Source organism: Ambystoma mexicanum, chromosome 7p, assembly GCF_040938575.1.
Source record: "Ambystoma mexicanum isolate Mex_15411 chromosome 7p, UKY_AmexF1_1, whole genome shotgun sequence".
Classification (NCBI taxonomy): Eukaryota; Metazoa; Chordata; class Amphibia; order Caudata; family Ambystomatidae; genus Ambystoma; species Ambystoma mexicanum.
This window is the reverse complement of record NC_090939.1, coordinates 270576564-270591770: the sequence shown is the minus strand read 5'-3', so window position 1 is coordinate 270591770 and position 15207 is coordinate 270576564. Positions and strand designations below refer to the sequence as shown.

The window sequence follows — 15207 nt, the reverse complement described above, 5'->3', positions numbered from 1 at the left end:
CCTTACCATAGGCATGGAGCGAAGGACAGAGTGAGGACACATGGCACACTGCTGGCGTTCCAAAGCAAGTGAGCCGCTTGCTGCAGGATCTTGACGCCCCCCCAACTGTAAGGCATTCTGTTTGGTGGCACCATTAATATCCCGATCTAGGCAAGACTGGGCTTCTTTTCTTCCCTCTGCTAATCATTTCTAGGGGTGAGGAGGCGGTCCAGGCCAATTCATAGGATGGGGGGTGGGAACTGGCAGAATACAGGGTAACTCGGTTATCACTCTGGAAGAATCTGCCCATTTCCTTCTATGGTTTGATCTGTGTTGGACAGTCTCCATGTCCAATGTCTGGTCGCTATGTTTGTTGTTGGTCATGGCTTGACTTGGCTTTTTAATCTTTTCTTCATTGAGTTGTTGTTCGGGTGATCCATAACCTCCTATTTTATTGTGCCACCATACTTCTGGTTCAGAATCATTTTGTAACGCTTCTTAAGGACCTGTTCTATGTCCCTGACCAAGCTCTCATCCGGCCTATGGTTTATTATTCTGGGCTCTGGGGGATGCACTGCAATAAAGTCTTCAAGTGATTTTTTTTAATTTTTTTTTAAGGCTTTAACGGTTTGATCCTTTAGTGCCTGGGTGTGGAGGGAATTCCGGACAACGCTCTTGTTGTGTTTTTTTTTTATTTTTTGTTGTTGTATAAGGGATCTCATGCTAAAAATGCAACAAGATCAATGCAAAATTATTGCAAAATAGTTAACAATTGTTAAAATATCAACACTAAAACATTTATTACATAAAGCAATTTTATGGTGATGAATATTTAAGTCATTCTAATTCTTATGGGGCAGGACAGCCACATTATTTCATAAGCAACTTTTTCCATTTGTCTTGACCCTCATTTTACGCTCTTACTTCCCTTCTACAGAAGGGATTCCTAAGATACTGAAAGTTGATTGTACTAAGGAGAATTCATTTTCCCAAAAACAGCAGTTCCAATTCCTTTCTACGAAAGGGATTCATATGATACTAAAAATGTGTTATCCTAAGGAGAATTTATTTTCCTCAGTACAGCAGTTCCAAGATGTTCTATGGATTTGAGAGAGCGGTGTCGAATCCTTGCTAAAGTCTTATCGAAGTACATGCCTCCAAAAGCAAATTTCCCTCTATTTTACCCATTACACAGAGAGGTGTAATGGGTAAAAAGCGTTTGTTCTTTCAAAACTGAAACCCCTTGCCAATGATTCGTGGTTCACCCCAAGAGCACCTGGGGGATTGTTACTCAGTATTATGCCCAGTGTTCCTCCCAGTGTTTTGCCCAGTGACAGATTGCCCCTCAGCGCCGAAACTTGCGGCCCTCCCCCATATGGGACTCCTCAATTCCTCCTTGTCCCGAGACAGGCAGGGCTTTCGTAACAAACTCATCACCTACTTCAGCCTCGGCCCTAATCCACGCTGCAGAACTCCAATCCCTTGGGTAGTTTATCAAGGGTGGGTGAGCGAGTTGTAGTGCTGGTAGATCAGGTTTGGGAGGAAACGTAGCCTCCTCTGTTGAGGATCGGGCTCGCCGTGACAATGGCTTGGTGTGAGATGGTTCACATCTTCGGTAGTCACTTCTATCTGTGCAGACAAGGTTCGAAGCAAGTGAAATGTTTAATGATGCTGTTTTTGCGTTGATCTTACCAGCGGGTTTTGTAGTAGTAGTCACTTTCGGAGGTCCTGCAGGCTGAGGTGCCAGGTCTAAAACATCCCACGGCCTGGCGCTTCTCAGGATCCGGGTCTCGCCCATCCTGGAAAACTTCCTGCGTCTTCCTCCGGCCGACTGAAGTGCGACTTAACTCGTCGCCAAACTGATGCCCAAGGTGTGGTTCTTATAGGATTCTTAAAAGTGCAGTAGTGCAGGAAAAGGAAAGCAAAGACTGTGTTAACAGTATACAGGGCATATCAACTCTGCTTAATTTTTTAGAACCATATCTCTAACAAACTATGAGTAGAAATGGACCTCACAGATTTCAAGTGAATTGCGATCATAAAGATGCACACATTTACCATTTTGCGTTGTTACATTTGGCAAGTCTGGTAGGATAAGCCAGTATTGAAAGAATTTTGGGTCTGTTCAGCGGGGATGTGTTTTTCGTCCTGTATAAGTGACTCAAAGATTAAGTTAGCACTACTATTTGGTCGTTCCTTCTTTACTATAATCTTGGTTTGTCTGTGTACTGGACTATGCTTTTTAATTTCGCAAATACGGGGACACTATCTATAGTTAGATCCTTACTGTTAGTGTCTGCTTCCAAGTCCACCACTTGGGATAGATTGTCGTCATCTTTTATTCCCTGGTAAGTCCCTTTTGGGTTGGGATGTGGGACTAAGTCAAGAGACTCCTCCCTAAATTCAATTTCATTTTCCATTAGTGTCTGCGCCCTTGAAATGTTTCTGAACTTTGCCATCTCACTTTCTAAACACGATTTTGTGTATAGCCAACGACGTATATTTAGTTGATTTAAAATTCGTACGTCTTTGTTTGTTCCTGGTACCGTTTTTACGTGTTGCGTGGCAACTGGTTTCCAATCCTGTCTTTGGGGTGCTTGACCTGTCAATTATCTTAGTCGATTCCCCCACAGTGTTGACTCCTCCTCCTGTTATTATTTAAAGTTGAGCATTTCGGACAGTGAGAAGCAATTGTGGGTGTCTCCTTAGTTTAACATTGAGTCCATAATGTGTGCAGTGTCTATGTACACAAAACACCTGTTTGTTTTTGTTAGTTTTGGCCGTATTCCCTCCCTCCAGTAAAGTAGGATATCCGAGATGATTTGGTCAGACTTTTAGTTTTACTCTTCTTTGTGGATGGAAGTATTGTAGAGAGCTTTCAGTTGAAATGCTATTATTGCCATTTTAATCTGTCTTAATGCACTTATTCTGATGCACGAGTGTAGGCTAGCATTTCTGTGTCAGTAGCAAATAATGCGAATTTCTTGAGGTGGTTCTTCACCAATACACTCGCACATTATGCACCCTTAGACGCCTACAACACCCCCCTACACCTACACTATGCATCCATACGCCCCCACCAGTGTTATGTCTTCTCTGCAGCCAAAAGAGGGAACTCTTTACTAGTTTCTTTTTTTTTTTACACAATACACACGTTAGTGTGACCATCACAGCTGCCAAGTGGCTCTCATTGAGAAGACTAAGCCCTAATGTTAGCCTTATTTTTAAGTGAAAATGCACATTTCACTTCTATGGTGTTAGCTAACTGACTGCTGATGTGGACTCATTTACAGGGCCCCAGCCCTGCAGATCAGCAACGCACAGCCACTTTTACTCACTACAAACGGGCAAATACTCCCAGCCAAAAAAGGCGGTAAGAATACGCTATCAAAATGAGAAACAATGGCCACAGAGGATGCCCCCAACCTGATTTTACCTCCACAGATACATTTAAGATCCGTGGTACAAGCAGGGCAGTGTTAGGGGGGGGGATCTTATGTCATTACTGCCTGACCCGAAGAGGAAATTTGAGGTAAACGTGAATCTTTTAATTTGCACCTATTAGTTCATGCGTAAAGGATACTTTTTTTCGGCGTTAACATTTATTTGTCTTTGCCTGTAAAATACCCTCCCAGCCCTCAGTTGGGAATGGGGATTATTTTGTTCTCCCTAAAACCATTTTACTTCCAACTTCAAACAAACATCGGCAATGGCAACATTTTTGTATTTTGCAGCGGCATGGGAAAGGCATTTGCCAGGCACTGCCGTAGTGGTATTAACTGAGCATTGATGGTAGCAGCTGCAAAAGGCTGCGAGTACCTGGGCATGTATGTTTTTTTTTTTTTTTTATCATGACTTTAGTGAAGAACAGGTATAGTGATTATAAATCAAGAGGCTGATGGCAGACCTGGTTAAGACATTTTTATTCCATCAGTATGGCCTTTATAGCTCTAATTAAGTCATTAACGAGGGTGCGAGCAAAGCCTATCGCACACAAACTGTCCTTCAACCAAGCCTTGAAAAAGGCACCAACAAGCCAGTGCCGCAAAGATCTTCTGTGGGCGTCCAACTAATCGAGAGCAACCATGAGATCCATTACAAGTTCTTTTCTTCAGTCGTCACGACCAAGAAGCCCAAACCAGGGTCTGCTGCCGCCTCTCCTTGGGGACCTACCTGCTGCACAAGTGTTTTTACTGATAAGGTACTGTTCAGCTCCTACTACTCGCCTGGGGCCTGCTTTGTTGTTTCTGTGCTTCAGAGGGTTGCAGTTAAGCTGTTACTTACATCCCCTTCCAGGCCTGCATTGGGGTGGACAACCCATTGTGCTCTTTACCAAAGACATTTTGTGCTAGTTACCTGTAAACCTGGAGAACTCTTCATAGATTCTGCCTTGTCTGCTGCTTACCTGCTTACCTGCTTTCCTTCTTTTGCCCTTGGTCACTGCCCCCCCGCAATGCACCACTTGACTCTTTGAGACTCACTTAGAATAGGGCTGGACTTACTAAGATTTGGTTAAGCAGGGATTAACTAAAGTATACAAGTTGGTCTATAGTTTACATACCAGTTTGAGAAGGTTCCACTACTTTTGTGCTACTTTTTTCTAATGTATTTTTTTATTATTGGCATTTGGCTTATTACAAACCTTTACCAGTTAGTGTACTAGTTTATACTAGTACACTAACTGGTAAAGGTTTGTAATAAGCCAAATAAATGTTATCATTTATCATATATAAAATCAAATGGTAGAATGAACAAGAACAATATAAATAAAAAATAAAACGGTGAATTATCAGTTGGTATAAAATAAGAAATCGACAATTGTTCTTTAGACGGTCTTAGAAAATAATTAATCAATGAACACAGCGCGAATGACATTCTAAAATAATCTCCTCGGCACATGAAGGTCCACCAGTCTGATATATTCCAGGATGGTTTTTCGCTTTTTAGGGAGCCAATTAATATCATTCTTACAGATGTCAGTCATGGGCAGCTGAGTGCAAGATGTTTAAAAGTTTCTGCTGATGTTTTGCATCACCTACAAGTGTCAGATCCATCAGGACTTAAGTTCCTTGCACTGAGAATTTGATTGGTCGGAAACAAGTTTAAAGGAATTCACAGCAGTAGGTTACGATGCCAGGCGCTGGGGAATTTTAACAGGTATTTCGGAATCGCATTCACAGCTCTAGATTCTTGGGTGGCATTTTCATACAGCTTGTATCGTAGTTTATTTGTGTTTGCAACAAGTACCAGAGAGTTTCTTTTTTGCAGCGTCAGGATTCTGTACAAGCATCTGCTGATATGTCTACTTTGTCTAAAATTACCTGGCATGAGTACAAAGATATTTGAACCCAATCCAATTTTTCTTGCTCATCAGGTTCCAAAATGTGATATTGGATGGGAGGATTAGGCTTGATGAGCTTGCGATATAATAACAATGCTTTCCATACTTTACTATGGTATAGATTGAAACTAGCCCCCATTTGTGTCGTATAATAGTGATTGGTACACAGCTAGGTAATCGTAGGACTTTCCTCCCGAACATACCTTCGAGTAGTGGTCACTCTTAAGTCTCCACTCCATATGTTAAAATTGGCTCAACTTTCTGTTTATAAAATTTCACAACAGGAATCAATGAATATTTTCCATACCTTTTGTGTATTATAGCTTCTTGAGTAGAGAGACTTTTGGTTTTTGTACTCAATTCAGCTATACAGGGTTTGTCACATGAAATCTGCTTTAATTCCATCCCCTGGTATCTCATACAATTGACAAGTGTTATAGATTTGTTAGAATGGTGCCAGTGAAAGTTATTTTTCCTGAGTGCCTCTTGTTCTTTGAAACACTAGGACCGCAGATTTTGTAGCCTTTATTTTTAGTGCATTTCTTTCGATGTAGAGCGGAAGAATATTCAATTTATTTTGGAGACGGATAGGTGTCATGTCTAAGATTATAAGGTAATTGGCGTAAAGCATCCAGCCCACCGGTTTCCTATTTATTCTCGTAGGATTGTAGCCATCAGCCGACATTGTTTCTCTTATATCCGCAGTGAATAGCTTAAACAACTCAGCAGCCAAGGGGCATCATTGCTTTAGTCTGAGGAAAGTGAGGATCTTTTTGCTTAATAAGCCTTCCTTGTTAAGTCGAACCTGAATAAATGTAGCTCTATATAGAGCTTTGATTCTGAAATCCATTCTGCACAGCTCCATTTATCCGTTTTCATCCAGAGAAGGTCCCTATCAACACTGTCGAAGGCTTGGCAAGATCAATTGATGCAATATACGTTTTTGTGCCTTCCTTTAGGGACCTTAGTTTAAGGACAGTTGGAATAAATAGCTTAAGATCACAGCCACACCTTTTACGAATCCAGTTTGTCGAGGATCGAAATGGCCCGATTCTTTAACCCACTTTTTCAATCTTACCAGAATTAGGGACGCTAATAGTTTTCCTAAAACATTGATCTGGGCAATTGGTCTATAGTTCTTTGGATCACTTTTGTTGCCCTTTTTATAGATTGGTATGATTGCTCTTCCAGGAATCGGGGAATTTCCTCTGGACCATAATTGCTCTAAATAGTATCTTACAGAAATCAGGCCATTCTCTCTTGAAGTCTTTGAGCATTTGGTTCGATAAACCATGTGGGCCTGAAGCACGGGATTTGCTGAGGCTAATAGGTTTCCTAAAACATTGATCTGGGCAATTGGTCTATAGTTCTTTGGATCACTTTTGTTGCCCTTTTTATAGATTGGTATGATTGCTCTTCCAGGAATCGGGGAATTTCCTCTGGACCATAATTGCTCTAAATAGTATTTTACAGAAATCAGGCCATTCTCTCTTGAAGTCTTTGAGCATTTGGTTCGATAAACCATGTGGGCCTGAAGCACGGGATTTGCTGAGGTCTTTAATCATTGCTATCATCTTTTCTTTGTCAAAGGAAAGTATTCACTCTGTTGATTTTAGATTGCCTGTTGGAGGGCTCATCAGTGCACCTCTTTTTGAAAAGTGATCCGAAAAATCTCACCCATGCATTTTAAGAGACTGCATTGTTTAGGAGACTCGAATGGTTGCCTCCTATCTTGTTTAGCGAAAGCCACAATGATCTTGAGTCAATTCGATGACATCTTTAACAAATGTTCTGCGTCTCTCTGCACAAAAAGTGCTTTATGGCTTCTGATCCCATTTTTTGTAATGTTGCTTGCACTTTTTGTTAAGCAAAGCTTTGTTGCAATCTTGAGTCACACACAATTTCCCTAGATTTTGACTCGGCTCTCGTTTTTTCCAGACAACTTCCTGATCATGTTAGTGTTTCGGAATGGAATGATTTTTTATTTGTGCCATTTGCTTGCGACGAAAGGAATTCACTAAACAGTGGTATATAATCGACATTCATGGTTTGTTGATCGCATACTAATTTGAGCATGTTACTGATAGCTTGTACATCTTGAGCCTTCAATCTCGGTCTGTTTCTCCCATGGCAAACCTCCATTTTTATGGCACCACACTTCTTCAGTTCTTCTGATATTGATGTGTAAGGATAATTCTTCCATATCATGGTCACTATAAGTTGTCTGAATTATCCTCAGGGATTTGACCCAAGTTGAGATGTTTGCGGACACAAAGAATTAATCCAGGGTTGACTTTTGAGTTCCTCATCTCCAAGTGGGTGCAGCCAGAATATCTCCCAGACAATTGCCATTCAAAAGATAAAAAATTCCTCATCGAGATCTTGTTTCCACATGGCGTCTCTTTTTTTTTTCAGTTTGAGGGAGGTTTGAAATGTAAAATCTGTGTTCAGGTCTCCACATAATATCAATATCGGTTTATGATACTGAAGTCTGCAGTCGTCGATTAGGTTGGTTATTCCTGCAATAAAACATTAATCTTTCCAATCTGTCAGATTCCAGTAGAGATTTACAATAATCAACCATGTTGTTTCTGTCACATTAGTTTCTTCCAGCCGTAACACTACCATTTGCATATGGTGGTTTAAGTTTTTTGTATGCACCACACTTAAATCGTAGCCTATTTTGATTTAAGTAATTAGGTCAACCGATTGTCTCGTTTGTGCTTTTCTTTGCTGGATTAAAAAAAGCACTGTTTATCCATCTATTGTCGGAGTTGTCACCAACCAAGTCTCGTGCAAACAAAGAATGTCAAATTGCATGTAATCCAACGTTTACCATGAAGATGTGTAAACCCTTGTGTATTCCAACGGCCTATCAACAAAGTACTTCCAGAGGGGCGATGTGGACATTATTGCTTTTTATTTAGATTCATGGTCACCCCCAGTCGGAGTCTTCACTATCTTCTATGACTCTCGTTGGTTGGGAGATTATTCTTCTATCATTCTGTACGAGTCTGTTAATTGTGATCTTCAAGTGCTTTGCAGTATCTCGATGAATAACTCTAATCTCTTTCGGGTCTTGGCTCCTGGTTCTTTCCATTGTGTTTCTTCCCGGGCAGTTCACTAGGGCTGGTATCTACACCTTCTGATGTAATTGCGCTTTGTTGAGGTACACACGTGTCTACTTTGTTTCTCTGAAATTCCTCAGCCTTGAATTTTGGGTCTTTTATATCGAATTCTAAAGATCAGAACATTTCTGCAGCTTCTATAAGCATGTTGCGAATGATTTTAGATTTTATATACAATCATATTGTTTTGGTATAGGAAATTCTATTGCTCGGATGTCTCCCGATTCGAAATTGCGCTACACTGTTAAATGTGAGAATAAGCAAAAGACATTTGTCTGATTTAATGTCAGGCCATCGTCCACATAATGTATTAGTTCCAAATAGCATTTGAAGTCTATCATTATCTGTGTTCTCTGTTGTGGTCTTTGTTTGGTGGGCAATCGTGTTCCGGATTCTGTTAACCCTCCCTTAGATAGACTCCCCATTATTTAGCTCCAGCGATTAATTTATTTTAAAATTAAAATTTGTATTTATTTTTGATGCTTTCCTCCATTATTGGCAAAGATCGATTAATTGTAGATTTTGCAATTGGTTTATTCACAGTGCTGTTAACAGTGTTTGATTAAGTCATTGTAATCATATATTGTTCTTAAGTTTAATGATTTTGTCCACTGCCTTTCTGTATTTACAGCTTCTGATGAAGTGAGTTTCTTACATGCGGCCTTGGTTCTCAGGCGGCTATTTTCCAGAGTCTCAAATTGATATCCTTTTGGTGAACTATGGTTCCGAGAAGAGTCTGGGACAGTTGAGTCTTCTGTTTGATTAGAGCTCAAATCATTGTTAGCAGATTTTGTGACTTCTATTGCTATGGTAGTTTGAATGAAATCTTCATTCACAAGCCCTTCCTCATATACAGAGATTTCCTGTACTTCTGTGTCGGAGCTAGCTTGTTGGCATACGTCTCTGCTTCCTTCTAATGGCTCATCATTCTCCATATAGATTCCCGTGTGGAAGTTGTAGTTGTGGTCCTTAAAGGGCACTTGCTGTTTTTCGTTGGACACATTGCGAGAGGGTTTCTCTGTAGGCGGGAGAGAGTTGTTCAGATTTCTAATGAAGCCACAGATGCTAATGTTTTAGGAATTTTCCGGTCTATGTTTTTTTTGTTTGTTGTTGTTGAGCACGTTTGTTTTTTATTAGCCCCTATTTCTATCATGTGGTCACTTAAAAATGTCTGCAGCAGGCTTTCGGAAGTGGTTTCATGGTCCAATCTTTGTTGTAATGTAATAATGAATGCTTCAATATGTATTTGTTTTGTATGTGCCATAGCCAATAAAGTTGCCTCATCTCTAAAGTTATCGTTCATAGATTCGTACAGTTTAAGAAAGGGGGCTAAAGAGATTGTCAATGCAGACGTTAGGGTGCACTGCGTTTGAAATGTATCAATTTTCTCTGTGTGAGGCAGTAATTCTAATATTCTTTTTTTCTTTTCACATGTTTGTTCGTTTGATTTGTCTGAGGCGTTGTAAACTGTGATGACAAGTCTAAAACTGTAGATAAATTACTGTCCGAGTTCGATGAGCTTATGTTTAAACCTTGTGTGATACGCAGGGTATCAACGCCCTCAAACACATACTTTGTGGGTGTTGCAAACTCTTCATAGTTGGCAAGGCTTGGACCTCTTGAAGCAGACACATGTAGTTCTTGGACGTGGGAAGGAGTTAAATTTAGAACACCTGCGTTCATGCAGATTCTGGCTGCGAATTGTTAACTTTGTAGGTAGTCTGCGTCATTATGTGTCTCAAATGAGCTTAGGCTCATCGGCATACAGCACAGCATTGAAGCCGATAGCCAGGGTGTTACTGCTGGCAAAGCCTCGATGCCTGCAGTAGTGTAAACAGTTGAATCGTTAGCGACACCGGCGTAGGAGGACCTCTCACACTGGAACAGTGCGTCCTTGGCCAAGGGCGGCTCAATGGCTTGTGTTACTTTCAAAGTGTTCCATCCTTGTGATATTGCATATGCATTCTATGTTTAATGGTACTGTGTGATAGTACTTACCTTACTCAAAAAAATACAATCTTTAGTGTATATAAAATAAATACTGCTAGTTTGTGTTTCCTTGAGCTAAGTGTATGCTCTTGAGTACTGTGTGCCTCACTACAGCTCTCATCCCCCACTAGACTAAGCCTGGCTGCTCAGCCATAGCTACTTAACCTAAGGGGTGTCCCCCCTGTTCATCCAAGGTAGGCTTTCTAAAGTCGTAGCACATATAGGACCTTTGTAAAACCTCCTAACAGCCCTACTTGTACTGCATCTTTTACACTGTACGTGCACATGCCCCTGGTCACTGCCTCTCCTGCACATCACAGCCATTGTCACTCTGCCCATACTCTGTGAAGCATGTTAAAATTCTCCTAAACTGCGCATCACACCTCTGGTCATTCTTTCCTCCAACACCTTCCACTACATAGCATAACCCTAGCCAGTATGTCCCTGGGCTTCTGTGGTTGGGGCTGGAACGTTGCTGAAATTGGGCATTGTGATTTTGGCCATATTTGCTTTAAAATGTATGATTGGGAGCTAATTTCCAAATATGTTCTTTGGCAAAGAGTCACCAAACCTTTGATGTGATCTTGGCATCTTTTGCGTTTTTAACTATGTTCCAATGCGCTATGAAATTATAATTAAATATTATGAAATTTCACTTTTGACCAATTTTAATGGCCCTATAATGAAACGTGCTGGCCAGCATGTACAATGAAAAACACTTAGCTGGCAATCTCCTTAAAAGAAACTTGCAAGGAACAAGGCTTCACTCGACAAGCCTTGCAAAAGGTGCACTCATTAATACTCCATTAATACATGCTTGTAAACTTCACTTCGTTCTACTCTGACTACAATTTTCTAGATGGGTTTCTAACCTGTTGGCTTGGGCAGTGTTTGTTTCTCTGGGAAGAGAGTACTGGACTTTTCGAAGGGATGCAGGGTCTGGAAGACTGGACGAACATACACTTTAAAAAATATATATATATATTTTGGTTATTTTTCATAATCAACCAGGTTTCCAATTACTGTGTGGAAATACCCCAAATTTTACCAAAGAAAATGTACCAAAGGCTGTTTTTCCGACCTGTTTTAGAAGTGGTTTCCCTAACCCTGTTAGTTAACGCATTTGACTCCTGCCAGTGACCTATTTACTTATCAGCCATAAAAAACATGTACCTTCTGAAATAGCATGAGACCTTGTCCTAGATCTTACGGTCATTCATTCACTTTCATTTTGTATTTTTAGATTTTATACCAGATATTTTTAACACTGGGATAAAAGAAGACCGAATTTCTACAATCAATCTTCTCCTCTCTTCTCTGGAAACAAAGGTTTGTCATCAACAGCATGAACAGTGTTCATTTTCTTGGCCTATGGGTTTGAAAGCTATTTTTCAAAACTGTTCTGATTTTTCAGATCGTGTATTTCTTTGGTTATAGAGTGTTGTACTTAAGGACTATGATATTTTTGCCATCCTATCCAAGAATATATGTAGACCAATTGTAACTTTATTTTGAGTCATAAATAGTGAAACACTTATTAGTATTAGTTATCAAATTCTTACAATGTGCTAAGGTTTACGAGGAGAAGACACTGGATTGGATGCGACCTTGCAGTACAGTGTGAGAACGATACAGGATTGTATGTAACTAACTGAAATCTGCAATGTATAGGAAGGGAGACTAAATATCCCAGAAATAGTCCAAGTCAAGTCTGTGTTTCTAAATTGTATGTGCACATTGTGCAGAGAGCTAATGCATGCAGTGGCAGTGTTCCACCCCAGAGGCATTCGGAGACAGATCATCCTAACACCATTTGTTTGGCACTAATTGTGTTTTTAAAATAACCAAGCGTATTTGGCTTGGCTCCCTGTCCGCACCAAGAAGAGAGCCCACATCCAAGTCTGTGTCTCTGCGGCATCTAACAACTCGGCCGAGCTCTTTAAAATCTGCAAGGAGCTGGCCAATCCTGCCGCAGTCTCTACTTCTCCTGTCCCCACCCCCCCCCCAGGCCCTGTGCACGGCCCTGGCTTCCCATTTCATCTCTAAAACTCAGGACATCATTCCTCTCTCTCTTCCTCTCTACCTGCCCATCTACTGCCTTTGACCTTTCCTCCCCTCTTCTCTGCCTTTCTCCTGTTCTCCCCGGACGAGGTTTCTAGACAAGTCCGATCTATGAAAGTCTCGTCAAAACAGGTTCACTCCTGTTCCTCCAAAACCATCAAACACCACATTGACACCCTGGCCCCACTCCTTCGCCACTGGGGTCTTCCCTTCACCCCTGAAGCACTCCCTTGTGCACCCTCTTCTTAAGAAACCCTCAGCCGACCCGTCCTGCCCGGCTAACTATCGTCCAATCTCTATCACTCTTTTCCTGGAAAGGCTGGCCATCTCCCAGCTTCATCTCCACACTGAATCGTTTGGTTGGCTCCATCACCATCAGTCTGGCTTCAGAGCTGCCAGAAGCACGGAAACTGCTCTCCTGAACATCTGTGAAGACCTACTCTCAAACCTCGATTCAAACACTGCCTGTGTTCTTATCTTACTTGATATCTCTTCTGCCTTTGACACGGTCAACCATGCCATCCTGCGCAACCATCTCCGTGATAACCTGGGTATTACCGATCAGGCCCTGGCTTGGCTGACTTCTTGCCTCTCCGACCCTCCCAGGTCCAACTTGGGTCCGTCTTCTCCTCTGTCTCTACCTGTGGTGTTCCACATGGGTCAAACCTCTCTCCCTGGCTGTTCAACCAATACCTGGCGCTTCTTGCCCACTGCATTGCCGCTCTCTGCCCTACCTTTCAGTGCTATGCGGATGACACTCAACTCATTTTCAGGCTCCCTTCCGCCACTTCTTCTCCTTCCCTAATCTCTAACTGTCTGTCTGCTATCCAGGAGTGGTGTGCCGCCAATGATGTCTGCCTTAATGCCAGTAAAATTGAGATTCTCCTCATCCCTCCCTCCTTTCCTGTCACTCTCTGGCCGGCCTCTATTGGCCCTCTTCCTTCTCCCACCTGTGAGGCTAAAAGCCTGGGGGTCAACTTTGACTCCACACTCTCCTTCTCTCCTCACATAGCTGAGGTGTCTAAGTGGTCACACTACCAGCTGCACCTCCTCAGAGGTATTCTTCCTTTCCTCTCCTTCCCCCAGAAGCTCACTCTCTCCGGAGCTCTGGTTCTCTCTAGGCTGCACTACTGCAACAGCCTCTTGCTAAATCTTTCTTCTTCTACTCTCCGCCCTGTGCAACTCATCCAGAACAGGGCTGCAAGACTTGTCCTTGGCCTCAAGCCCAGGGATCGTATCTCTCAGGGACTGAAATCTCTGCACTGGATCCCAGTGGCTGCGAGGATTAAGTTCAAAACCCTCTGCATTGTCCACAAGGCCTTCTGGGGTCTGGGGCCTCAATACCGTCAACACTCTGTTCCTAAATATCTTCCTTCTCGAGCTCTTCGCTCATCCGCATCCAACTCCATCACGATCAGTCACTTCTCCAAGCAACAAGTTGGTGGTAGATCTTTCTTCGCTGGGGCTTCCCTCTGGAACAGCCTCGCTGCCACCCTGAAACTTGAGGAGAACCATCTCTGGTTCTGGAAGCACCTCAAAACCTTCCTCTTTGCTTCTTTCTCTCTTCCTCTCCCTTACTGAACTCCTGACTGAAACTGCACTGGTCACCTGGGCAACCCTCTGATCTCGGGCCCAGGACCCCTCCCCGCCAGCTGCACACCTGCACTGCCTCCCTGGCAAACCCTGCACTTGGACTGTTTTCTGTATCCCTTCAGTCCCCTACCAGTACTTGACACCGGATGTCTGCACTTACGATTGCACTTGCCACCAGCTGGCCGCACTTTTTACTTATGGCTTTTATTTATTCTGTTTATTTACTTTTTATACTGTTGATCCCATGTACTGCACTGCCCCTTCCCCCTGCACTTTTCCCCTTTCCCTGCACTTGAGTGATTTCAATGTCACCTGGCCTAGTAAGATCGTTGTCTGTCTTCCCTCACCCCCGCTTGTCCCATCGCGCCTTGAAACACTTGTGTATAGGCACGTTATAAATGCCATATCATATAATCATCATCCCCTGTTAATTAGATGCAATGTTTCATGGGGATGTCTTTTTAATAGACTATATTGAACCTACAGGGCATGGAACATCTCTCAGGGACAGCCTGTAGTCGCTCTGTGCTGTCTGCTACTGTTAGGACTGATTTTCTATACTCTGGCCTGGTGGACATATGTATAGAAGGCCAACCTAGTTTAATGGGAGGTGTAGCCAAACCAGTTCAAGGTAGCAAGGCGAGTGGCTAAGTCTCAGGAGGGGGGTGAGCCTGGTAAGGGGTCCTCAATGAGTACTAACAGTGGAAAGTCCAGGAACACAAGTAGACAATCAGTTATAAAAATATATATTTATTTGTGGCCATGTAACACTACGAAAAATGACTACTAGCATGAAATATCACTCAATACGGAATAAAAGATACATATATACAATCACAGGAGTAGGGCAAAATACATCACAAACCTCTGCAAAGGAAGTTAAATATTAGTATGCAACACTACATGCCCACAGAGGTACGACACTGACTTTAAAAGCCCATCCCAAAGATGTATTGGGCTGTGTGCCCAAAAGTTCACCCAAGTTCCACACAGTTTTGTGAAATGGGAAAAGGTTAGTGGAGGGCTTCTGGGTCCAATGATAAGTTCCAAGGAATTAGAGGACAAGTAATCCTAGTTAATAAGTGTCCCCCATTTTCGGAATGCTTGCACGGCCAA

General features: G+C 42.2%; 1 protein-coding gene across 1 annotated transcript in view; it reads left to right on the top strand.

Annotated features, from left to right (window-relative positions):
* URB1 (URB1 ribosome biogenesis homolog) overlaps positions 1 to 15207 on the top strand; it is a 2274827-nt gene that overhangs the window by 331598 nt on the left and 1928022 nt on the right. Inside the window, exon 6 of the mRNA XM_069636341.1 lies at positions 11681 to 11766. Within this exon, the coding sequence (XP_069492442.1) occupies positions 11681 to 11766 (86 nt within the window). The remainder of the gene's footprint in view (positions 1 to 11680; positions 11767 to 15207) is intronic.